At 38.1% G+C, this 26,551-nt stretch overlaps 1 protein-coding gene across 3 annotated transcripts in view; it reads left to right on the top strand.

Moving 5' to 3' along the window:
- The window catches only part of STAP1 (signal transducing adaptor family member 1), a 51,113-nt gene extending 26,282 nt beyond the window's left edge, over positions 1-24,831 (top strand). Inside the window, exons 6-10 of one of the 3 annotated variants that reach the window (XM_011965397.1) lie at positions 701-829; positions 7,923-7,992; positions 10,310-10,406; positions 23,783-23,876; positions 24,685-24,827. In XM_011965397.1, the coding sequence (XP_011820787.1) occupies positions 701-829; positions 7,923-7,992; positions 10,310-10,406; positions 23,783-23,844 (358 nt within the window). In that variant the 3' untranslated portion in view covers positions 23,845-23,876; positions 24,685-24,827. Of the gene's footprint in view, positions 1-700; positions 830-7,922; positions 7,993-10,309; positions 10,407-20,624; positions 20,633-23,782 lie in introns of all 3 variants that reach the window. The other 2 variants (XM_011965395.1, XM_011965396.1) reach the window with 2 other exon arrangements.
- The last annotated feature ends 1,720 nt before the right edge of the window (positions 24,832-26,551 follow it).

The raw sequence follows: 26,551 nt of genomic DNA, 5'->3' as shown, positions 1-26,551 counted from the left end.
AGATGATTTTGCTCATCGATAGGCTAATGTAAGTGTTCTAAGCATTTTTAAGGTAGGCTAGGCTAAGCTATGATGTTCAGCAGGTTATGTGTATTAAATGCATTTTCAGCTTATGATATTTTCAACTTAGAGTGGGTTTACCGGGATATAATCCTATCATAATTCAAGGAGCATGTGTATATTATAAAAATGAGAAGTGCTTTTTTTATTTTGCACATAAAAATAACAACGCCATAGAAAGACATATTACACCAAAAGAAGTGAGTGCAAACATATTTAAATATCAGTTGTTTAAAACTTAGACCATACAAGAGGAACATTTACAGATGTTTTGTATCCCTGAAAGAAAACTCCCAATAAATATTTATCCAAGAACCTACTTATCAACTGAGACTGGGGATACATTGTTAATTCTTGTTGGTAATGATGATCATATACTGATCAGTAGATAACTTTTCAGGTTCTCTTTGTATAAGAAGGCTTTGGAAGAATTAAGGAAGGAAGACCTTAACGTTAGCATACACACAGTGACACAGGCTTGTAATAATAGATCATTGTAATTACATAATTGGAATAATCAAACCAGAAGTTTTAAGAAAAGTTAACAACTGCAGCTCTCAAAGTTATTTTGGTAGTATTTTTTCAAGTAATTATCTTTGTCAGTTAAAAAAAATTTCTGTTTTTTATCTTACTTCTGTAGATGTTTTTATACAGTGTCCCGGAAAGAGGCAACTGAGATGCTCCAGAAGAACCCTTCTTTGGGAAATATGATCCTGAGGCCTGGTAGTGACAGTAGAAACTACTCCATCACTATCCGGCAGGAGACAGAGTATGTTTAATTTTTTTTTTTAATGTATGGAATTTTTAAAAGCATAGTATCACTTAATACAAGTCCAGATCAGCACCTGCTATGTGTTTCATTGGGGCTAAAAATATGAACATAAGTGGCCAGGCATAGTGGCTCACGCCTGTAATCCCAGCACTTTGGGAGGCTGAGGCAGATGGATCACGAGGTCAGGAGATCGAGACCATCCTGGGTAACACAGTGAAACCCCGTCTCTACTAAAAATACAAAAAAGTAGCCAGGCGTGGTGGCACGTGCCTATAGTCCCAGCTACCCGGGAGGCTGAGGCAGAAGAATTGCTTGAACCCAGGAGGCGGAGGTTGGTGAACTGAGATCACGCCACTGCACTCCAGCCTGGGCGACAGAGCAAGATTCCGTCTCAAACAAACAAACAAACAAACAAAAAAACAAACAAAAAAACCCCACAAGAATAGGAAGGAATGTCATAAAAGCAATGCTAAAGACTGAGCCAATGCTAACATTGGCAGGGAAGAAGAAAGAATAACACATTATTTTGGTCCTGGGTATAGTTGTATTGTTCATTCATTCAAGTCAACAAACATTTATTAAGCACCTGCTATATGCCAAGCAATACTCTAGGCACTGAGAATACAGCAGTGAAAAAAACAAACATCTCTGTTTCGGTTTGAGTTGCCTAGCAATAAAAATATAAAAAGGAAAACATCCCTGGCTTCAATCTTCCATGAGTTTACAATTTTGTAGGGAGACAAAGACTTAAACACATAACTAAAAATATGTAGCAATAAGGTCTATAGAGTAAAATAAAGCAGGATGAGAGAGACGGGAACTCTCAGGGGTGATAAAGGGAGCACATTTTTATGGTTGCGGTTGTTTTAATATAGAGTGGTCAAGGAAGACCTACTTTATTAACTGATTTAAGCAGAGCGCTGAAGGAAGTGAGAGAATAAACCCTACCTATATCTGGGGCAAAAGTGCTCCAGGCAGCAAGTGCATATGCTTTGAGACAGAAGGATGTTTGACTTGTTCAAGAAAAGAAGGCGGCTGCTGTGACTGCAATGCAATGACCACAGAGAAAAGTCTTAGGAGAGGAGATTCCAGAGGTGGGAGTAGGGACACATCACTCAGAGCCCTACAGATCATCGTAGGGACAAGGGTTTTACTTTGAATGACATGAGAGGCCACTGAACTGTTGTCATAATCTGACTTATTTATAAAAAAAGGGCCACTTAGGAGCCTCTTTGTCAAGGTTACTAATTTCTTTCTGGTAAAATGGTCTAACTTTGATAAAGTCAGTAACACTTAAATGCAAGTTATTTTTCTGTGTAGTTAGGGTACTTAGATCTTTTAATAGACTCCAGCTTTCAAAGTCTATGAGAACTTGCACTTCATTGGGGACTCTGGCTTAGTTAATACTTCCACAACTGATAATATAATTTAAATATCGAGGTTTTGTCCTACATAAAAATATTCAATAAGCTGGGCGCAGTGGCTCACGCCTGTAATACCAGCACTTTGGGAGGCCGAGGTGGGCAGCCCACGAGGTCAGGAGATCAAGCCCACCCTGGCTAACACGGTAAAACCCTGTCTCTACTAAAAATACAAAAAATTAGTAGCCGGGCGTGGTGGCAGGTGCTGTCTCTTATACACATCTAGATGTGTATAAGAGACAGGGGTGACAGAGCAAGAGTCCCTCTCAAAAAAAAAAAAAAAAAAAAAAGAAAATATTCAATAAATGACTTTCTTTAATAAACATGCATAAACAGAAATTTGACTTTTGAATTTGCTATTCCTTATGGGGATAATATTATTTTATTAAATTTTATACTATAACATATCTATCAAGGAATCTATCTACTAATCTGCCCCATAAATATCTATAATTCTAAATATGAAGACACGTATGGTGAATAATGGTAGTTAAAAAGAAACAAGTTCCAGAGACAAATTTAAAACATGGCATTATGGCTACATTGCTAGTGTGAGCCACAGCCCAATAAGATTTATTCATTTGCCAGTAAACAGATCCTTGTCTTACACACTAGTCATGGGCACTTTAACAGATGGCAAGAATGTTAGATGGTAAATCAGATCATAGTTCTTTGTGTAAGGAAATGTGTGTGTGTATATCTCTATGTGTATATTTCTACAATGAATGAATGTCAACTTAAACTTGTGGTTTCATTATTTTTTGTTTATTATAAACTAACATTTTAAGTTAATGGATTTTCAACTCTATTGAAATATGGTAAAAAATAATAGATTTTTCAGTTACAACCTGATTTGATTTATAATTTACTTGACTATCTTGATACAAATCCAAAAGAAATCATTTTTCTTATTGTCATGATTGCCATTAAATATCAGTGAACTGAGAATAATTTGTAGGAGAAAAGTGGATTTTTCTCTTTAGTGTATCCTGGTCAAGAAGTTTGTCCTTTTTCAGGATTTAGGAAATTGTGTATCACATAAACTACAGCATATCCTTAACTGTTTACTTCCACTTTTAAAAATGAGAGGATGTAACACTGAATTAAAAATTAAGAGATAGCAGATTTTTAATAGAAACATAATCTAACTGCTTAAAAGTAAAATTAGATCACCAAAGAGAGTGACTTTTTTCTTTTCCTTAATGTCATTCCTTTCTTGGTCAGATTAAGTGGTTGATCCATTAACATGTGACCTCTGTCTTACTATTCTGCACGAAATGAACAAAATCTCAAGACTTGATAGCTCCTTAAAGACTGCATATTTCGGCCAGGCATGGTGGCTCACGCCTGTAATCCCGGCACTTTGGGAGGCCGAGGCAGGCGGATCAAGAGGTCAGGAGTTTGAGACCAGCCTGACCAACATGGTGAAACCCTGTCTCTACTAAAAATACAGAAATTAGCTGGGCGTGGTGGCACGTGCCTGTAATCCCAGCTACTCAGGAGGCTGAGGCAGGAGAATCGCTTGAACCTGGGAGGTGGAGGTTGCAGTGAGCTGAGATCTTGCCACTGCACTCCAGCCTGGGTAAGAGAGCAAGACTGTCTCAAAAACAAACAAAAAAACTGCATATTTCTTGCACACTAGCAGCCTGATCCCTTTTAAGGTGGTCTAGATTAGTACAACACTTTCATTACATTTTCTATACAATTAACTATGAGAAATAACTGTTTTCTGCTACAGACGTGGTGTGTGACTAAACACAGTGATTATCTGTACTTAGCATTTGAATATAGTGTCACAGTTTTTACTCACAATTGCATTGTATTTAAGTTATATGTTAAGCTCATAAGAGAGTACGGAAAAGGAGTTCATATCAAAGTTGCATAATTCTAAATGTAATAAGCTCACTTTCAGTTTGAATTCATACAGAAATTCATGCTTTTGTTAGCTGATGGTCATCAAAACTTACAACATTTTATAAAACTAATCACTCTCCCCCTACAAAAGTTCATATTTGGAAAGCAAGAAGTATGGTTAAACTAAAGCATTCTAACACTAGAGTCAGTATGCACTTATTTAGGCTTTGAGAAATAGTTTATACCTGGAAGTGGATAAGAAAAAATCAACTGTATTGCACAAATTTTCTTTACATGCCAAATCCATCTATGATGTCAAAGTTTGTTAAATGTATTCTCTAATGCCTCAAAACAGGTGTTTCAGAGTACCTGAATTTAACATCTTCCATGTAACAGGTCACTTAATTTTAAAGGATAACAGTTGTAGAGAGTATTAGAATTTTAGCTTGTTATATGGTACAACTTAATGTAAAGAATTTGGTAGAAACCTCGGCTACTGGGAAACACTTGTATTACTCACAAAACCAATTCATTCTCTTACAGGTTATGGGAGAAAGTTCAGTCATGCAAGTTAGATGACTGTGTCTGGTAAAACATTCGCTGAAAAGTACAAGTTGGTTTACAAAGCAGTACATGAAAATAAAATTATCTCCATCTGTTAACAGAGCAGCTGTGGGAGGGAAGACTTGTTCTCAGGAATAAACAAAAGCCATTCAATGCCAAATTACCACATGACTCTTGTCTCAGTGTAGACTATCATCCACCTTTACCCAGCCCAGTGGTGCGTGAATTCATAAGACATAAAACTGTTCTTATAACAGAACTTCATGGCTTGGTTTGGTTTTCTTGAAAATGTTATGACTAGGTACCAAGCTAGTAGTATGGAAACTTTGGAAAGCCATTAGCTAACGAAGCAGTAGGAAACATTTACCCAAAATGTATTTATTTGCAAAAATTGAGGTCAGAAGCTAAGAACATTTAAGGGAACACCTTTTGTTAAAAAAAAAAAAAAAAAAAAAAAAGACTTGCTACTTCTGTTTTGAGGTCAGCATAAGGAAACCTTAATATAGCAAATTCTATCAATCTTGTTTTTTTCATCTCTTTTTATTTCTTTGGAAAAGCAGAACAAAACAGAATAAGAAAGGAAAGCACAATGTCTAAAAAGAGAGTCAAAACCTAAGCAAGTTCAATGGAGTTTTTTTCCCACCTCTTTCTGTTCCAGAATTTCAATGTATTAGTCAAAAGTTCCAAGATGCCTTGTTGACCTTTGCCACTTTTCCTTCCACGGCTTTGCCATGGATGATGATGATGATGATGATAAGACGGCGGTTTTTTTTTTTTTTGAGACGGGGCCTCAGTCTGTCTCATAGGCTGGAAGTGCAGTGGCGCCATCTCGGCTCACTGCAAGCTCAGCCTCCCGGGTTCACTCCATTCTCCTGCCTCCGCCTCCTGAGTAACTGGGACTACAGGTGCCTGCCATTACGCCCTGCTAATTTTTTGTATTTTTAGTAGAGACAGGGTTTCACCGTGTTAGCCAGGGTGGTCGCGATCTCCTGACCTCATGATCCACCCGCCTTGGTCTCCCAAAGTGCTGGAATTGCAGGCGTGAACCACTGCGCCCGGCTGATATGATGGCTTTTAATAACAGCAATTGTTGTTCTCCTTATAGGTTACCATTTGTGGGTCCTATGCTGCGTACTGGCGAACATTTCCTTCAGGCAAAATAAAAACTTTGAGACAGACAGTATTTTCCATGTTTTACAAATGAAGAGGATGAGACTCACAGAAACTACAACATTAAAACAATATATTTAAGAAGTAGTAAAAATGATTATAATTTACCGAGTGGTTAAATGTGCCAGACACTGTACTAAGGGCTTTGCAAACATTAACTCACAGCAGCCCCGTGAGGCAAGGCACCATCTCCATTTTACAGACGAAGAAAATGGAGGATCAGAGAATCCACATGACAGAATCGGAATTTGAACCAAGTTTTCTATCAGTCTTCCAACGAACAGTAATCCCTTATTTAATGGGAATACAGGAATTCTAATTGAAATTGTAGAGTTTTCAAAAGTAACTGATTACGGAGATCTTATTATGATGTGATAAAGATAAAGCCAGATACAACCACTCTGAAAGGGTACTATATAATAACCTTCTGTGTCCAAAAATACTTCCTTTACCAACTTGCAACTGATTCCTGAAATTTCAGCATTAAGGAACGCTGAATGCCTTTTAGGAAAGGAAAGGGTTGGTTGGGTTTTATCCCATGTTTTGAAAGTAGGTTATTGGAATTTATGAGCTGTTTTCCATTGTGATATCCAATTGAGAGGTGATTTGGATACAATAGTGGATGAGAAGAGTTCCCTTAATAGAAGACTTCAGTTTCAGTCCTAACTGAAAATGAAAGGAGAAGCGATTTTAAAAAAGGTAGAAAGACCCTGTGCCTAGCTTAACCTGATGAACACTTTTGTTTTAGACAGCTTCTATTGTACATAGGACAAATGCTTAATTAGCGTGTCATTCAATCAAATGACAAAGTAATAAATGCTGTTAACCTGTCAACACTAGAAAAAGGTTTCATCCTAACATGCTTGTCATACAAATCAAGGGAATTCAAGACAAATATACGCTAGTTCAAAACTAACTGACAAGGATACTGACTTTTGATCTCAGTATAAATTTGCTTAGTTCTAGCAGATAACATTACCAGATGGGGGATCCTATTTTTTTTTTTTTTTTTTTTTTTTGAGACAGGGTCTCACTCTGTTGCCCAGGCTACAGTGCAGTGGCGCAATCATAGCTCACTGCAGCCTCAACCTCCTGGGCGCAAGGGTTTTGCTCACCTAACACCTGAGTAGCTGGGACCACATATACATGCCACCATGCCTGGCTAATTTTTGTATTTTATTTTTTAGAGATGGGGTCTCACTATGGTGCCCAGTCTTTTTCTAACTCCTGGGCTCAAGTGATCCTCCTGCCCTGGCCTTTCAAAAGTGCTGGGATTACGGGCATGAGCCATCCCACTCATCCAGCTCCTAATATTTTAAAAACTCAATTTTATAAATACCTATTCTGTGCCTAATGCTAGAATACAGAGATGCATAGGATATGCCTCTTGTTCATAAACATTTCATGATCAATAAAATACCCTGTATTTGAGTGGTAATAATTTTGAGTGCTATGTGACTATAGAAGAGGAAGACATTACAATTCATGTAATGTACTTACGTTATCATCTATATGTTCATATAGTGCCTAAGACCCAGTGTTTTCCATATCTCTAAGTCAGCCCCAAAGTTAGTGGATATCCAGGGTGGTATATGAGCTAACATGAATAACAGCTATTGAGGGCTTTCTGGTTTGGACTGGTGATAATGTAGAGTAGAAAGCAATGTACTTTTAATAATTCTTTCTACTTCTCTCTTAATATGGAGAATATATATTTGATTTTATATATCTACATAGAATTTTATTATGTTTTTTACTTTCTAGGTTACTGACATTAAAAAAATATTTCTGCCTGAAAGATTTTTAATTCTTGATTTCTTTTTTCCCTGTTTATTCTTTCTAATTTACTTACTCAGTGACTCAGATTACCTATATCCCTAGTGAGTAGCCCCCATAAAAAGACACTCTGCAAACCAGGTAAACAGAAAAACAAAAACCACCAAGGCTTTTTTTTTTTTTTTTTGCCAAACTATAGTCATGACAACATAGGTTGATTATACAGGTGATATTTTATATTTACTTTAGTTTGCATTTACCCAATGGTATAATAAAATGGAGACTAACCATTTGTTTCATTGTAGCATGCCAAGAATCAAGCACTACAAAGTGATGAGTGTAGGACAAAACTACACTATTGAACTGGAAAAACCTGTAAGTAGCTAATTTTGTTGTTGTTGATGAACTTCCTCCCGATTCCTTATAGCCTCCTAGTGCTGGCAAAAAGCAGGCAAGTTAAGGGCCCCTGAATGTGGCAGATATACAAGGTGAAAGTGAGATTCAGGAACAGGTGGGTGAGGCAGAGTAAAAGGTAATTTGCTTCTAAAAATTCTTTCCACTTTTCTTTCTCTGCAAGTCTCTCAAGGTTTGCAGGGAAAGAAAAGTGGAAAGAATTCAGGGAAAGAAAGATATTTTTGTTAAACATTCACCAATTATACATCTTCAAATATGTTTATTTCTAATGGGAAGAAATCTATAAATGCCTAATCCTTTTAATACCTCTAATGCTGAAGTTCAGAAATCCTCTCTTAATAGCAACATAGTAGTGAAGAAAGGATTTCTATTTGTCTTCAACTTTTCTCCCACCCTAGCTGACGTATCTTGGGGCTAATGATATAGCTAAGCACTTGACATATATCATCCAATGTAACTGTTATCATTACCCTGAGGTAGATATTGTTATGCCTTTTATACAGGTGAGATAATTGGTATTTACACTGTTCTGAAACAATGAGAATGTGGTGATGTGGCCTACATTCCAGGATGCTGAAAAAGAGAATACAGCTCTGTGATTTTAGGCTGCAGTAGTGGGAAGATTGAGTCAGGAAAGATGTCTCCAGATATCACTTAAATAGAACTGGTGGGTCTTGAAGATATTTATATTTACCTAGTTCCTCTGCTTCTCCAGGCCCATTGTGTTGATCAAATAGAAAAAGGAACAGTGTGGTTGAATTTCTTATATTTGGTCATAATTCTTAGAGAGTAAGGTAGCTGCTGATTCATAGAGCACACTTCCATCGTTGCCATAAGTGCCTCCCAAAGCTTCTCAGTTATCAGATCCATTCCCAACTAGACTTTTAAAATGAAATTCAATAAAGAAGGCAGATAACTAGATTGCTAAAGGATAATCCAAATAACTAAGTGACTACAAGCAATGGACAAGGAAGAATAATGTGACATCTTTGTAACTGGGTGAACTGGGGCTCATTTCTGTCATTAGCTCATACAGTCTACAGTGTAAGGAAAACTAATAACCTGGATTATTCTTTCATTTTTCACCATCCCCAACCCCTCAACCCCTCAATGAGGATGTATTTTTGTGAATTTTTTTTTTTTTTTTAGAGACAGGAGTCTTGTTATGTTGCCCAGGCTTGAGCACAGTGGCTGTTCACAGGAGCAATCATAGTGCCAGCCTGAAACTCCTGGGCTCAAGTGATCCTCCTACTTCAGCCTCCCGAGTAGCGGGAACTACAGGTGCATGCTACTGCGCCTGGCTCAGGAATTCTTTTTCCTCTTCAAGGTTATCTGGCATATTCTGGTATATTTATTCTGACTTCACTTGTATAAAAATATTAGTTTAGGGGTAGAGACATATTTTATCTACTCCTAGACCAGCAAATTATCCTGTTACAATAAAATACTAAAATGCTTAAATTCTCTGGTTTTAAAGGTTATTTGCTTTAAAGCAGAAGAAACCAACTACAGCTAACTTAAGAAAAAATAAATTTATTATAAGAACATAGAATGACTGGAAGGGTAGCAAACCTTCAGAGACTAGGAAGCAGTTACTTGTGCTAAGAACTATCTGATAAGGAAACTGGGTATCCTTCTTTGTTCTTCAAGTTCGAATTTCAGAAAGAAAGCATTTTCTGACCTAACTTCAGTCACATTCTTTTGCTCCCCCCATTTTTTAAGGGACAGGGTCTTACCCTGTCACTCAGGCTGGGGTACAGTAGGACTATCATAACTCATGCAGCCTCGAACTTCTGGACTCAAGGAATCCTCCTGCCTCAGCCTCCTGAGCAGCTGGCGCTACAGGTGTGAGCTACCACACCTAGCTAATTTTTTCAATTTTTGTAGAGACAGGATCTCACTACGTTGCTCAGGCTGGTCTGAAACTCCTGGTCTCAAGTGATCCTCCCACCTGAACTTCTCAAAGTGCTGGGATTACAGGTGTAAGCCACCACACTTGGCTTACATTCTCATGCTTTAATTGAGGGAGAGCAAGCCACCTAACTATTGTCTACCAGATTGTGTTCAATGGGAAAGGTGGTAATTCCTCAACAGGGAATGGACACATGGTCAATTAAAAAGGAGAAATAAGACACAGGGATAGGTAAAACTATGGTCATACAGTATGCCATTGAAGTGAAGTAATGACAGTAATCTCCATTAGATTCCAATTGAGCATTCTCTTACTCTACCTTTATCCATGTGACGCTGAGTTTTCTCTCACTCTCTATTAATATAGGTAACACTCCCAAACCTTTTCAGCGTCATTGATTATTTTGTGAAGGAGACTCGAGGAAATTTAAGACCATTTATATGTTCAACTGATGAAAACACTGGTATGTTTTTCACTTCATTGCTCTGTTAAGGGAAACAAAACAAAACAAAACTCCCAAAACTCTGCATATGATTTATAGTACCAGCCAGGCAGGAACTGTAGTTCAGTCTTTAAATTTATCCATTTGGAAATCATTTTGTCACTCAGTCTGTGAAAACAGGAAAGTACCAATATGTATTATCAACAGAGTATGGGTGCATTCTAGGGAATGGAAAACCCTGAGGAAAGTATTATTACTATTAATTTCATTCTATCATTCTACTCGGCTTTATCTAACAAATTCAGAGGTAAGAGAAAACCATAATCATACAAGTTAATAGAAACAATATGGTATTTAAAGGGAGAGTCTGTCAACAATGTTAGATGCGTAATACGGGATAAAATGAATGAAGATTAAGAAGAGACGATGGGAACTGGTGATTAGCCAATACATGACTTGAGAGAGAGAAGTTTTATTCCAGTGTGAAGACAGAAGTCAGATTGCAAAATAACAAGGAATGAGTGGGTGGTGAGGAATTACAGATAAAGATTGTAGCTAGCAACAGCTACATAATTTGCCAGCCCCTTGTTCATAAATTAAGAATTTCAAAAACAGTTATAGCAAACAGTTTACACACCCCTGAAACTGGCTCTCTTTGCAGTCCAATTTCTGGCAGAGCAAGCCAGGCTGAATGTAATAGTAGTTTTTCTCTATCTCATGGAACAGTTCCTGGTACACATGGTCACTGGCAAACTGTAAGCAGGAGAGAGAAAGTACCTCCAGCTTGTTTGGATTTTAGTTATCAAAACAAGTCTCTTTTTTGACAGATTATGGGGGAAAGCAACCTTACTTGGCTACCAGCATCAAGGGCATATCTGGATAGTCTTATTAATTAAAAGGATAGCAAGTTTAAAAGTCCAAGTTCTTAAAACATGATTATGAATCTCGTGATGCCAAATAATAACAGTAACCAAAACCACAGAATCTCAGGATTTGAAGGAACTTTAGAAAATTATAGTATCTTATATGTTTAGAACTCACCTGCACATTCAGTACAGGAAATATCTCTAAGATATGATCCCTTCAGCTTGTCTGTAAATTGTGAATGTAAGGGGGCTTAAATTTGATTTTTGAAGCAGCACAGTTCATTTCTGGACAGTTCTCATATTAGAGAATTCTTCCTTGATATTGAATCTGAAGCATTCCCTCAACTTCTACATATTAATCCAATGTCTGTCTTTGAAACATTACGACTTAAAAGCCCGTCAAATTTTTAAAAATGTCTACAATGTTTCCCCTCAGTTTTTTACTCTGTCATCTAAATTATTGGTTCCTGAATTTCTCTCTCATCTTTGATGTTCTTTTTACATTGTCTAAGTTTTAAACTTGTCACTTAAAATATAACCCTACTGAATAATAATGTTGAGCATCTTTTTATGTGTTATTTGCCATTATATATTTGGGAAAGTATGTGTTTGAATCTTTTGCCCATATTTTTATTGGGTTGTTTTTCTTTCATACTTGTTTTGAGAGCTCTTAACCGATACAAGTTTTTTTTTTTCTTTTTTTGTATGATTGGGAAGTATTTTCTCAGTCTGTGATTTGTCTTTTCATTCTTTTAACAGTGTCTTTGGGAGAGCAGAAGTTTTAAATTTGGCTTCTGTAGATTATACTTTGGTGTTATACCTGAGAACTCTGCCTAACCTAAAATCACAAAGACTATTTTCCTGTTTTCTTTTAGAAGTGTTGTAAATTTATGTTTCACATTTAGATCTATGATACATTTTGGATTTTTAAACTGGGAGGGATGGGTCAAGATTCATTTAGTTGCATTTAGATGTGTAATTGTTCCAGCCCCATTTGTTTAAAAAGATTATCCCACTGAACAGGGCAGCCCACACCTATAATCCCAGCACTTTGAGAGGACAAGGCAGGAAGATCACTTTGAGAGCATTGTGGGCAACAGAGGGAGACTTCATCTCTACAAAAAAAAAAAAAAAAAAAAAATGCTGGGTATGGTAGCCCATGCCTGTAGTCCTAGCTACTTTGGAGGGTGAGGCAGCCAGAAGTTCAAGGTTGCAGTGCACTGACTGTGCCAATGCACAATTTGAAAGGGCAAGAGTGAGACCCCTTCTCTAAAAAGTAAAAATAAAAATAAATACTTCTCCATTGAATTGTCTTTGCAACATCTGTAAAAATCTATTGACCATTTTTGCATGGATTAATTTCCAATGATATATGTTCCTACCATTTTGCCACATTTACTATAACTTCATAGTAATTCTTGAAATCAGGAGGAATATTTTGTTCTTTGCTCTTTTCTTTTTCAAAATTGTTTAGACTAGTCTAGTTTCTTTGCCTTTCATTATAAATTTTAGAATCAGCTTGTTGCTATGCAGAGAACAATTCTCCTGAGACTTTGACTGGATTGTGTCGAATCTGTTGATCAGTTCAGGAAGAACTGACATCATAATACTGAGTCTTCCAGTCGAGGAATGCAATATATTGGTACATTTTGGCTGTCCTTGATTTCTTTCATAGAGCTTTGTTTCAGCATACAGCATCGGCACATATTTTGTTTGATTTATAGGTATTTAAATTTTTGTTGCTGGTAAATGATATTCTGTAAAATTTGAATTCCATTGTTCATTGGTAGTGATATGGTTTGGCTATTTTCCCACCTGAATCTCATCTCAAATTATAATCCCCAAATGTTGAGGTAGGGACCTGGTATGAGGTGATTGGATCATGGAGTTGGTTTGCCCCCATGCTGTTCTCCTGATAGTGAGGGAGTTCTCACGAGATCTGATGGTTTGAAAGTGGCCATTTCCCCTGTGCTCTCTCTTTCCTGCCACCTTGTGAAGACGTGTCTTGCTTCCCCTTTGCCTTCTGTCATGATTGTAAGTTTCCTGAGGCTTCTGTAGCCATGCACAACTGTGATTCAGTTAAACCTCTTTCTTTGATAAATTACCTAGTCTCAGGTAGTATCTTTATAGCAGTGTGAAAATAGACTAATACGAGAATTGGTATTGGTGGAGTTGGGTCCTACTATAAAGTGACTTTGGAACTGGGTAACAGGCAGAGGATGGAACAGGTTGTAGGGCTCAGAAGAAGACAGAAATATGTGAGTATAAGTTTGGAAGTTTCTAGAGACTTACTGAATAGTTTTGACCAAAATGCTGATAGTGATAAGGACAATGAAGTCCAGGCTGAGGTGGTCTCAGAGATGAGGAACTTGTTGAGAACTGCAGTAAGAGTCATTCATGCTATGCTTTAGCAAAGAGACTTGTGGCATTTTGCCCCTACCCTAGAGATCTATGGAACTTTGAACTTGAGAGAGATAATTTAGGGTATCTGGCAGAAGAAATTTCTAAGCAGCAAAGTGTTCAAGATGTGTCCTGGCTTTTTCTAAAAGCATACAGTCATATGCATTCACAATGAGATGGTCTGAAATTGGAACTTATGTGTAAAAAGGAAGCAGACCATAGAGGTTTGGAAAATTTGCAGCCTGACCATGTGGTAGAAAAGAAAACCCATTTTCTGGGACAAATTCAAGCTGGCTGCAGAAATTTGCATAAGAGACGAGAAGCCAAATGTTAGTCACCAAGACAATGGGGAAAATGTCTCCAAGGCATGTCAGAGATTTTCAAGGCAGCCCCTCTTATCACAGGTCTGGAGGTCTAAAAGCAAAAAATGGTTTCACGGGCTGGACCCAGGGCCCCACTGCTCTGTGCAGCCTCAAGACATGGCGCATGTCCCAGCTGTGCCAGCTCCGGCGGTGGCTAAAAGGGGTTGAGGTACAGTTCAGGTTGGTGCTTCAGAACATGCAAGCCCCAAGCCTTGGTGGCTTCCATGAGGTGTTGGGCCTGCAGGTGTGCAGAAGACAAGAATTGAGGTTTGCTCTGCCTAGATTTTGAAGGATGTATGAAAATGCCTGGATGTCCAGCCAGAAGTCTGCTGTAGGGGTGGAGCCCTAATGGAGAACCTCAACTAGGGCAGTGCAGAGGGGAAATGTAGGGTTAGAGCCCCCACACAGAGTTCCCACTGGCACTGCCTAGTGAAGCTGTGAGAAGAGAACCACTGTCCTCCAGAACCCAGAATGGTAGATCCACCCACAGCTTGCACCATGTGTCTGGAAATGCCATAGGCACTTAATGCCAGCCCATGAAAGCAGCCGCGGGGGCTGTACCCTGCAGAGCCACAGGGATGGGGCTGTCCATGGCCCTGGGAGCCCACCCCTTGCATCTGCGTGCCCTGGATGTGAGACATGGAGTCAAAAAAGAATATTTTGGAGCTTTAAGATTTAATAACTGCCCTGTTGGCTTTCAAACTTGCATGGATCCTGTAGCCCCTTCGTTTTGGCCAATTTCTCCCATTTTGAATGGCTGTATTTACCCAATGCCTGTACCCCCATTGTATCTTGGAAGTAACTAACTTGTCTTTGATTTTACAGGCTCACAGGCAGAAGGGACTTGCCTTGTCTCATATGAGACTTTGCACTTGGAGTTTTGGGTTAATGCTGAAATGAGTTAAGACTTTGAGGGACTGTTGGCAAGATGTGATAGGTTTTGAAATGTGTAATGGACGTGAGATTTGGGAGGGACCAGGAATGGAATGATATGGTTTTGCTCTGTGTCCCCACCCAAATCTCAGCTCAAACTGTAATTCCCAGGTGTTGAGGGAGGGATCTAGTGAGAGGTGATTGGATCATGCGGACAGTTTCTCCCATGCTGTTCTCATGATAATGAGTTCTCACAAGATCTGATGGTTTTAAAGTGGCAGTTTCCCTTGCATTCTCTTTTTCTCTTGGCTATTGTGAATAGTGTTGTTATGAACACAGGCGTGCAAACATCTCTTCAGTACACCGATTTCCTTTCTTTGGGGTATATACCTAGCAATGGGATTGCTGGGTCATATGGTAGTTCTATTTTTCTTTCTTTGAGGAGCCTTCATACTGTTCTCTGTAGTTGCTCTACTAATTTACATTCCCACTAACAGTGTATGAAGCTTCCCTTTTCTCTACATCCTTGCCAGCTTGGTTATTGCCTGTCTTTTGAATATAAGCCATTTTAAATGGGGTGAGATATCACATTGTCATTTTGATTTGCATTTCTCTGATGATCAATGATGTTGAGCACATTTTCATATACCTGTTTGCCATTTGTATGTCTTCTTTTGAGCAATGTCTAGTTGTATGTCTTCTTTTGAGCATTGCTTTTTGAGCAATGTCAGATATTTTGCCCATTTTTAGTTGTTTTATTAGATATACTTCCTATTGAGTTATTTAACTCCTTATAAATTCTGTCTATGAATTCCTTGTCAGATGTGTAGTTTGCAAATATTTTCTCCCAATACTTTCTCCCAAGACAACAAGTGGGTTGTCTCTTCACTTTAATGATTGTTTCCTTTGTTGTGCAGAAGCTTTTTAACTTAATGTGATCCCATTTGTTTATTTTTGCTTTAGTTGCCTGTGCTTGTCGTGTCTTATACTCAAAACATTTCTGTCTAGACCAACATCCTGGAGAGTTTTCCCAATGTTTTCTTGGAGTAGTTCCATAGTTTCATAGTTTCAGGTAATAAAGGGATGTTGAATTTTATCAAATGCTTTTTCAGAATCAATTGAAATGATCATATACTTTTTGTTCTTCATTCTGTTGATACAATGTATTACACTGATTGATTTACATATGTTGAGTCATCCTTGTATCCCAGGGATGATAAATTCCACCTGATCATGTTGGATAATCTTTTTAATGTGTTGTTGAATTTAGTTTACTAGTATTTTGTTGAGGAGTTTTACGTCAATGTTCATCAGAGATATTGGCCTGTAGTTTTTTAAAATGTGTCTTTGTCTAGTTTTATCATCAAGGTAATGCTAGCACTGCAGAATGACTTCGGAAGTATTCCCTCCTCCTCTATTTTTTGAATCATCTTAGTAGGACTAGTATTAGTCCTTCTTTAAACATTTGATGGAATTCAGCAGTGAAGCCATTGGGTCCCAGGCTCTTCTTTGCTGGGAGACTTTATTATGGCTTTAAACTCATTATTTATTATTGACCTATTCAGGTTTTGGATTTTTTCATGGTTTCATCTTGGTAGGTTGTATGTGTCTAGAAATTTATCTATTTCTTCTCAATTTTCGAATTTATTGGCATATAGTTGCTCATAGTAGTCTCTAATTATCCTAATTTAATTTTAATTTCTGTGGTATCAGTTGTAATGTCTCCTTTTTCATCTCTGATAGTATATATTTGGGTCTTCTTTTTTTCTTAGTCTGAGTAAAGGTTTGTTGATTTTCTTTTTTTTTTTTTAATTTTAATTTTAATTTTTTTTTTTTTTGAGACAGAGTCTCACTTTGTCACCCAGACTGGAGTGCAGTGGTACAATCTCAGCTCACTGCAACCTCCACCCCCTGGGTTCAAGTGATTCTGCCTCAGCCTCCCAAGTACCTAGGATTACAGGTGTGTGCCACCACAGCTGGCTCATTTTTGTATTTTTAGTAGAGATGGGGTTTCGCCATGTTGGCCAGGTTGGTCTCAAACTCCTGACCTCAAGTGATCCACTTGCCTTGGCCTCCCAAAATATTGAGATTACAGGTGTGAGCCACCATGCCCAGCTTATTTTTTCAAAAAATGTTTTGTTTCAATAATCTTTTGTATTTTTTTAAATTTAAATTTCATTTATTTCTGCTGTGACTTTTATTGTTTCTTTTTTCTACTAATTTTGGGTTTGGTTTGTTCTTGCTTTTGTGGTTCTTTATGATGCATCATTAGGTTGTTTATTTAAAACTTTTCTACTTTTCTGATGTAGATGCTTATTGGTATAAACTTTCCTGTTAGTACTGCTTTTGCTGTATCTCATAGATTTTGGTCTGTTGAATTGCCATTTTGACTTGTTTCAAGAAAATTTTAAATTTCCTTTTAAATTTATTCACTGACCCACTGGTCATTCAGGAGCATTTTGTTTAATTTCCATGTGCTCATATAGTTTCTAAAGTTCCTCTTGTTACTGATTTCTAGTTTTATTCCATTGTGGTTGGAGACAATGCTTGATATTACTTCAATTTTTCTTTGAATGTTTTAAAGAGTTGTTTTGTGGCCTTACATATGGTCTATCCTTGAAAATAATCCATGTTCTGAAGACAAAAATGTGTATTCTGTAGATGCTGAATGAAATGTTCTGTAAATTTCTATTAGGTTCATTAGGTCTATAGTGCAGATTATGTCTGATGTTTGTTGATTTTTCTGTCTGGCTGAAAATGGGGTGTTGATGTTTCTAGCTATTATGGTACTGGGGTCTATTTCTCTCTTTAGCTGTAATAATATTTGCTTTACATATATGGGTGCCCCAGCATTGGGTGCATATATATGATACATATTTACAATTACATCTTCTTGCTGAATTGACCCTTTCATTATATAATGACGTTTCTTTTTATAATATTTGACTTGAAATCTATTTTGTCTGATATAACTACTCCTGATTTTAGATTTCTATTTGTGGAATATCTGTTTCCATCTCTTTAGTTTCAGTCTATGTGTGTCTTTATACATGAAGTATGTTTCTTGTAGGCAACAGATCGGTGAGTCTTGTTTTTTATCTTTTCAGCCACTCTGTATGTTTTGATTGATGAGTTTAGTCCATTTATATTCAATGTATTATTCAAAAGGACTTACTACTGCCATTTTGTTACTTGTTTTCTCATTGTTTTGTGGTCTTCTCTTCCTTCCTATCTTATTTCTTGTCTTTTTTGTGAAGGTGATTTTCTCTGGTGGTATCTTTAATTTCCTGCTTTTTATTTGTTGTGTATGTTGTAGGTTTTTAAAATTTGAAATGAAGTTTTCAAATAACGTCTTATAATCCATTATCTTAAACTGATGACAACTTAACATTGACTGCAAAAACAAGCAAACAGAAACTAGTAATAGTGCTATACTTTAACTTTGTACCCACACTTTTAAATTTGTTATTTCTATCTTCTTATACTGTCTACGTCCTGAAAAGTTGTAGCTATTTTTGATTGGTTCATCTTTTAGTCTATTTAAGATATAAGTAGTTTACACACCACAATTATGGTGTTATAATATTTTGTTTTGTCTGTGTATTATTACCAGTGAGTTTTGTCCCAAAGAAATAAGATGATTTCTTATAGCTCATTAATGTCCTTTTCTATCAGATTGAAGAACTCTCTTTAGCATTTCTTGTAGGACAGGTCTGGTATTGATGAAATCCCCCAGCTTTTGTTTGTCTAGGAAAAGAATGTCTCCTTCATGTTTGAAGGATATTTTCACAGGATATACTATTCTAGGAGGCAAGTTTTTTGCCTTCTGCACATCAAATATGTCATGCTCTCCTGGCCTATAAGGTTTCCACTGAGAAGTCTGCTGGCAAATGTATTGGAGCTCCTTTGTATTTTATTTGTCACTTTTCTCTTGCTGCTTTTAGGATGATTTCTTTATCCCATCCTTGGGAGTTAGAATATTAAGTGCCTTGAAGTAGTCTTCTTTGAGTTAAATCTGCGTGGTGTTCTATAACCTTTTGTACTTGAATATTTATATCTTTCTCCAGATTTGGAAAGTTCTCTGTTGTTTCTTTGAATAAACTTTCTACCTTGATATGTCTCTCTACCTTCTCTTTAAGATCAGTCACTCTTAGGTTTGCTCTTTGGAGGCTTCTTCTCAATATATTGTAGGTGTGCTTCATTCCTTTTTATTCCTTTTTTTTTGTCTCCTCTGACTGTGTATCTTCAAATAGCCTGTCTTCAAGCTCACCAATCCTTTCTTCTGCTTGATCAATTCTGCTATTGAGAGATTCTGATATATCCTTCAGAATGTCAATTTTTCAGGTCCAGAATTTCTGCTTGACTTTAAAAAAATGATTTCAATCTTTGTTAAATTATGTGATAGGATTCTGAATTCCTTCTCTGTTTTCTTGATTTTCATTGAGCTTCCTAGAAATGGCTATTTGGAATTCACTGTCTGAAAGTTTACACACTTTTGTCACTCCAGAATTGGTCACTGGTGCTTTATTTAGTTCATTTGGTAAGGTCACATTTGCCTGTATGGTCCTGATGCTTGTGTTTGTTGATGTCTGGGCATTAAAGAGTTAGGTACTTAATCTAGTCTTCACAGTATGTGCTTGTTTGTACCCATCCTTCTTGGAAAGGTTTTTCCAGTCTTCAAAAAGAATTGACTATTCTGATCTAAGTCTTTGGTCACTGCAGCCATATGTACATTGCGGGCATGTGGGCCCAGGAACATTGTGTCTCTTGCAGACTTGTAGAGTAGTGCCCTGATGGTCTTGGGTAAGATCCAAAAGAATGTCTTGGATTACCAGGTGGATACTCTTGTTCTCTTCCCTTACTTTCCCCCCAACAAATGGAGTCTCTCTCTGTCTCTCTCTCCCCCTCTCTCTCTCTCTCTCTGTGCTGAGCTTCCTGGAGCTGGGGGAGGGGTGGACATAAGCACTCCTGTGCCACCACTACTATGACTGTGCTGGGTCATACCTGGAGCCAGCACAGCACTGAGTCTTGGCCAATGCCAGTGGTGACCATTGTCTGGGTACCGCTGATGTTCACTCAAGGCTCAAGGGCTCATGATTTGGCAAGTGGCTAATCCAGCTAAGCTTGTATCCTTCCCTTCAGATTGAAGAGCTCCAAGCCAGACCAGAGGGACTCAAGAAATGCAATCCAGGAGCCAGGGCCTGGAGTTAGGAACCTTAGCAATCTATTTGGTGCTCTATCCTACTGCAGCTGAGCCAGCGCCCAAGGTGTGAGACAAAGTCTTTCCCATTCATTCCTCAAGCAGGAGTCTCTCCCCGTGACTACCACCACTCTAGGCCTGTGGCGAGTACTGCCTGACTACCACTGATGTTCACTCAAGGCCCAAGGGCTCGTCAATCAGTTCGTAGTGAATACTGCCAGGCCTGGGTCTCTCCATTTAGGGTAAGGGGCTCCCCTCTGACCCAAGGTGGGTCCAGAAATGCCATCCAGGAACCAAGGTCTAGAATTGGGAACCACAAGGCCCTGCTTGGTGTTCTACCCCACTGTGGCGTAACTGGTTCTCAAGCTGGAAGGCAAAGTCTCCTTTACTCTTCCCTTTCCTTTCCTTAAGCAAAAGTCTCTCCCTATGGCCACCACAACTAGGAATGTGCTGGGTCATACCTGAAGCCAGCATAGCTCTGGGTCTCACCCAAGGCCCACAGCAAGTACTGCTTGGCTACTGTTGATGTTTATTCAAGGCTCAAGGGTGCTTTAGGCAGTAGGCGATGAATACTGCCAGGACCGAGTCCTTCCCTTCAAAGCAGTAGATTCCCTTCTGGCCCAGGGCATGTCTAGAAATGCCCAGAAGCTAGGGCCTGAAATGGAGTTCTCACAACTCTGCCTGATGCCCTGTTTACTGTGGGTGAGCTATTTTCCAATTGAGTTGCTTTCCAAGTTTACGTTCCCCTCTTCTCTACACAAGCAGAAAGGAAGAGTCTCTCCTGGAGCTATGCTGCCTGAGATTGGGGGAGGGCTGACACAAGCACTCCCCTGGTCACCCTAGCTGGTGTCTCACTAGGTCATATGCACTCCATGTCCACTGGCTCCAAGCCCAGCACAGAACAGGACTTGCCCAGGACCCTGTGTCTGTGGCCTAAACTGCCTTTCAAATTTATTTAGAACCCCAGATCACTTTAGCCTGTGATGTTGAGACTAGTCAGAGCTCAGATTCTGACCACTGGAATGGATGATTCCTCTCTGGCAAGAGCTGGTCTAAATGCTCCCCTCTGTGGTCCTGGCTGAATTCTGCCCTGTGATGCTTTCTACTGTGACAAGTAGCACTGAGTTCCAATGCAAACTGCCACAGTCACTGTCCACTTTTTTTCCTAAGCACACAGATTCTCTCTCTGCACCAGCAGCCACTGCTGGGAGATGGGGGAAGAGACCAGGTTGGCAATTCAAGACTATTTTTCCTACCCTCTTCAGTGTCTCTTTCCTTGCTATGATGTTAAAACCAAGTACTGTAATTGCTCACATGATTTTTGGTTCTTATTAAGGTGCTTTCTAGTGTAGATAGTTGTTTAATTTGGTGTTTCTGTGGGGTGCGGGGTGATAGCTGGAGGGTTCTATTTGGCCATCTTGCTCCACCTCCTCTCTCCATTGGTTTTTATAGCTTTACTTTGTTGAGAACATCTATCTTTATATTCATTTCAAGAGTGTTTATGACCACCTCATGAAGCATAGCTGCTTTAAAGTCTTCATCTGATAATTTCAACATCTTGGTTATCTTAGTGTTGGCATCAATTGTCTTTTCCCTTGAAAACTGGGGAATTGGTCACATTCCTCTTTTTGTATATTAAGTAATTCCTGGGTTTTCATATATCAAGTAATTCTGTATTGTGTCTTGGACATTTTGAATATTATGTTACGAGCCTCTGGGTCCTGTTAAAATTCTCTGGAGCATTTTTTAAAAGCAGGCAACCATCTTGATTAGATTGAACCAGTTCTCTCTCATTTTCTGTGGGAAGCCATTCCAATATTGGTTCAGTTTTCAAAGCTTCTGTTATGCTGTTTTGGGTCTGTATCTCAGGAATCAACAGCCTGGGCCTTGGTCATGGTTTATACCTTAGTTTAGTAGTCAAAGACTTTGCCATCTGTTTTGTATCTGGTTCTGTGCATGCACAATTCAGAGGTGAGCCTGGAATTTGTGTCACTTCACACACAGAACTAGGAGATAACTCTTTTCCAGCTGTCACCTCTCTGGGATTTCTCCATACTCTTGAGCCGCCAAGGGTCCTTTTTTTTTTTTTTTTTTTTTTTTTTTTTTTTTTTTTTTTTTAATTTTTGTGAGACAGAGTCTCGCTCTGTCGCCCAGGCTGGAGTGCAGTGGTGCGATCTCAGCTCACTGCAAGCTCCACCTCCCGGGTTTACGCCATTCTCCTGCCTCAGCTTCCCGAGTAGCTGGGATTACAGGCGCCCGCCACTTCGCCCCGCTAGTTTTTTGTATTTTTTAGTAGAGACGGGGTTTCACCGTGTTAGCCAGGATGGTCTCGATCTCCTGACCTTGTGATCCGCCTGTCTCGGCCTCCCAAAGTGCTGGGATTACAGGCTTGAGCCACCGCACACAGCCCCAAAGGTCCTTTTTTTTTTTGGTGTTCTAACTAGAATGATGGAGCTTATTAATGACACCTGTGCTGTAATTGCAGTTCTGTGAGACTGCAGTTGACCAATCTCTCCGAGACAGAGACAAGAAAGAGAAAAATGTAATTCCAATTCTCCTCTCTGCCCATTTTTCCTGATTTCTCTGGCTGGAAGGATAAATTTTCTCTTGGGGTTTTAGGTGCCCACGCTGTAACTGCCAAAATGCTGCTGCACCTTGACTAGGGGCCCCACCCTCAGGGCAGGGCCAGGGAAGCAAAAATAGACAACAGAAATACTGAAACAAAAACAACAACAACAACAAAAAATAAAAATTTTTTTAAAAAAAAAGCACTATTGATGTAAAATGTTAGACAACCAGATTGCTTTTGGTAACTTGTTCAGTTTGCCTGAACTTGTTCAGTTTGCTTTGTGATCAGGAACAAACTACTCAGCCTCCTCCTGCATTTCAGATGCCTTTGTTATAGGGACTGGGGAATGACATAAGAATAGATGGAATTAGAGGGGCCTGTGAAGAAAGACTTTAAATAATTAGAATATTATCTGTAGAGTAACGTATTTTCTTTCAAAAGCAGAAAAATGATGGAAAAATACATGACAATGAAAATAGGACTTCCTAAGAAAAGCTACACAAAGATCAAAACTTATCTTGACAAATAATGCTGATGTTTTAAGAAAACTTTGTGGAACCCTAACATTGCTTCAGGAATTTGAACTCATAGCTGGCTGTGGCACAGTGAGACTGCTAGTACATCAAACTTCAATTTACCTTGAGTTGGGAAATGGGAGTTGTAGAGCAGGTAAGGGTTCCAATCTGGAGATTTGGAAAAAGTTAATATGTAATAAAACATTATCTAAAAGAAAATAAGATTTTCTTTGATCCCTGTTAACCCATGTCAGCATTTGGCTCTCTCTTACACCAGAAGGCAAGAGCAATAATGGAACAAGAATGGTCAAAGATATTTCCCAACTCTAGAAATTAGCAGTTTAAACTAAAAGCCGCTTCAAAATATAAGGCAGGTAACTCATATTAAGCTAAAGAGGAAGAAAAAAATTATTAGGAACAAAATTACAGGTCCAGGATAAAATAAAATTTAAAAAAGCATCTGAATATTCAGTATTTATTTTCCTAACATTTACTAAACACACCAGCAATGTTCCACACAAGAGCAGGAAAATCAAGTCACTGAAAATAAAGAACCATCGTTTTCTACAATATTGGTTCGCTAATTAAGTTTTTTCTACCCACAATTTCTAGGTCAGGAACCCAATATGGAAGGGAGAAGTGAAAAGTTGAAGAAAAATCCACACATTGCATGAAATACAATGTGAAAGCTCCTCTGTGTATCTTGGTAATTTATATTTTCAAAATGAAGTTCTTACTTTTAAAGAGAATTATCTATATTCTACTGATCCTGTTTACCAAGTCATTCACCTGAACACCAGAATTAGAATTAAACATTGTACCATACAATTTCATTATCTTATCAGAATGAAACAAATTCACAGGGAAACTAGAGACTATGGCTGTGGTGGTAACCTGCAGATATACACATTCCCATGCACTGACATAAGCCGAAAACACATACTACATTCTAGATGGAATTTTTTTCTTTAGGCCTCAATGAAATACATTTCCCCTATATAATTCCCACAGCAGTTTCTCTAGTTCTAAATCCTACCAATTCCCAGAAAACCTAAGTTTTGTTGAAATCTGATTTGACCAATTTATCAAATATGTCATTTTAATTACCTAGCTGGAAGTCAGAGACATGAAATGTACTAGAGAAGCCCTTTTCCAATGGAAGTATTATATACCACATTTTTTGTTAATGGAAATAAATGTATCCATTCCCATGTTTCTTGTTGGTGTCATCTTTTTGCCACTCAAAATCAGCCCATTATTTCCTTACAAAGATGGTGAAAGGCTGTATCATCATCTTGTGTCATAAGTACTATGAGCCTGATTATAAGTACCCAGAGTTCTTAAAAATATGGAACCATCAGCCCCAGACTACATCTACTGAATCAAAATAACACGGATATTTTTTCATAATTTTTTTCTTCAAAAGCAAATTTCTAAATTGATTTTGATGATTTAGTCAATTTGGGAATTACACAATCAACTAACAATGAAAAGATATGGTCTATATTCTACAGAGGAAAGACTATGTGAGACAGAGGGAGAAAACAGCCATTGACAACTCAAGGAGAGAGGCCTCAGGGGGGAAAAAAATCAACCTGGCCAAAACCTTGAACATCTAGCTTCTTGAATGGTGAGAAAATAAATTTATGTTCTTTAATCCACATGGTCTGTGGTATTTGTTACAACAATCCTAGCAAACTAATTCAATGAGCTCCCTGGGATGCCTGAAAATATGCAGAGTTCTCTCAGACTTACTGAATTATAATTTCGGGGGTCAGGGGGGCGGCGCTAAGGCAGGTCCAGAAATCTGCCTTTTAAGCACACACCACAGGTAATTGCTATACATGACAAATTTGAGAACCAATTCTTTAAGATATAACAAATTTGAGAACCAGTTCTTTAAGATCTATTATAATATGAAGATAAATAATCTGTGTAGCAATATATGCAAAATCAAGTAAGGCTTTCTTTTAAATGGAGAGGCAGTGACAATAAGGAATCATAAATATAAGAGTTGGGACATAAAGCCTGAGCATTAATATAAGTATTTATTGAAATGTATTATTTATATAAATCACTGTTAATTGATGTAAAAATTACAAAAGAAGCACATATGTATTATTCTCAAGGGTTTTACAATTGAGTTGGTCAAAATATAGGTAGATGAGACTAAAGAGCTCTAATTTCTTACCATTTCAAAATGTTGAGTGAATTCTTGCATTCTATAAGAAATTAGGGTGCTTAATATGAAAAACTTTTAAAAAGTAGATTCCTAAAGTTGGTGACACATTGTAGTTGAACGCAATAAATGGAAAAGTAACTGACAAGGGAAACAGAAATCAAAGGCCAGGGGCTGACCAATGTGGAGAGTCTCACAGGAGACCAGCAATGCATTTAGCTAGAAGAAACAACAGAAACAGGGTCACAGACATTTCAGAAACTGAAACCCGCAGACAAAGACCATACAACAGCCCTCATAGTTTAAAGAACAGACATATTAGAAAATATCTGTAGGGAATAAAAAACTATAAAAGTGATCTAGCAGGTTTAAAAAAGAGAACCAAACAGAACTTTTAGGACTGAAAAATAAAACCACCACCACCACAACAAAATAGATGGCTGTAAGTAGGTAAGAAACACAAGAGGTAAGTAAACTGGAATATGGGTTAAAAGAAATTATACAGAATAAAGCATGATAAGAAAGAACAATTGGAAAATACAGAAGAGAGGGTGTTAAAAAGTGAAGACAGAACACTGAAGGTCTATCATGTTTAATGAGAATCTCCACAGAAAAAAAAAAGAATGAGGAAGAGGTTATATGTGAAGGAGTAGTATCTGAGAACTTCTCCAGAACTAATAATCAAAGACACAAATCCAGATTTAAAGATCTCAACAAATCTTAAGCAGGATTAGTAAAAATAAATCCATACTCAGAAACATATTAATTAAATTTCATAAAACCAAAGCAGATAAAAAAAGAGATTTTCTTTTTTTTTAAGACGGAGTTTCGCTCTTGTTGCCCAGGCTGAAGTGCAATGGCACGATCTCGGCTCACTGTAACTCTGCCCCCTGGGTTCAAGCGATTCTCCTGCCTTAGCCTTCCAAATAGCTGGGATTACAGGCGCCCACCAAAATGCCCAGCTAATTTTGTATTTTTAGTAGATACGGGGTTTCTCATGTTGGTCAGGCTGGTCACGAACTCCCGACCTCAAGTGATCCGCCCACCTCGGCCTCCCAAAGTGTTGGGATTACAGGCTTGAGCCACTGCTCCTGGCCAAAAATTAAATTTCTTTAAAGGTGTAAGTATTAGCCTGACAGCTGACTCAAGAGCAACAGAGGAAGTCATGAGAAAATGAAAAAATATCTCCAATGCCAATGTGC

The sequence above is a fragment of the Mandrillus leucophaeus genome, unplaced genomic scaffold (assembly GCF_000951045.1).
Source record: "Mandrillus leucophaeus isolate KB7577 unplaced genomic scaffold, Mleu.le_1.0 Scaffold722, whole genome shotgun sequence".
NCBI classification, from domain to species: domain Eukaryota; kingdom Metazoa; phylum Chordata; class Mammalia; order Primates; family Cercopithecidae; genus Mandrillus; species Mandrillus leucophaeus.
Note: the sequence above shows the minus strand (reverse complement) of the source record. Positions and strands in the feature narration are given on the sequence as shown.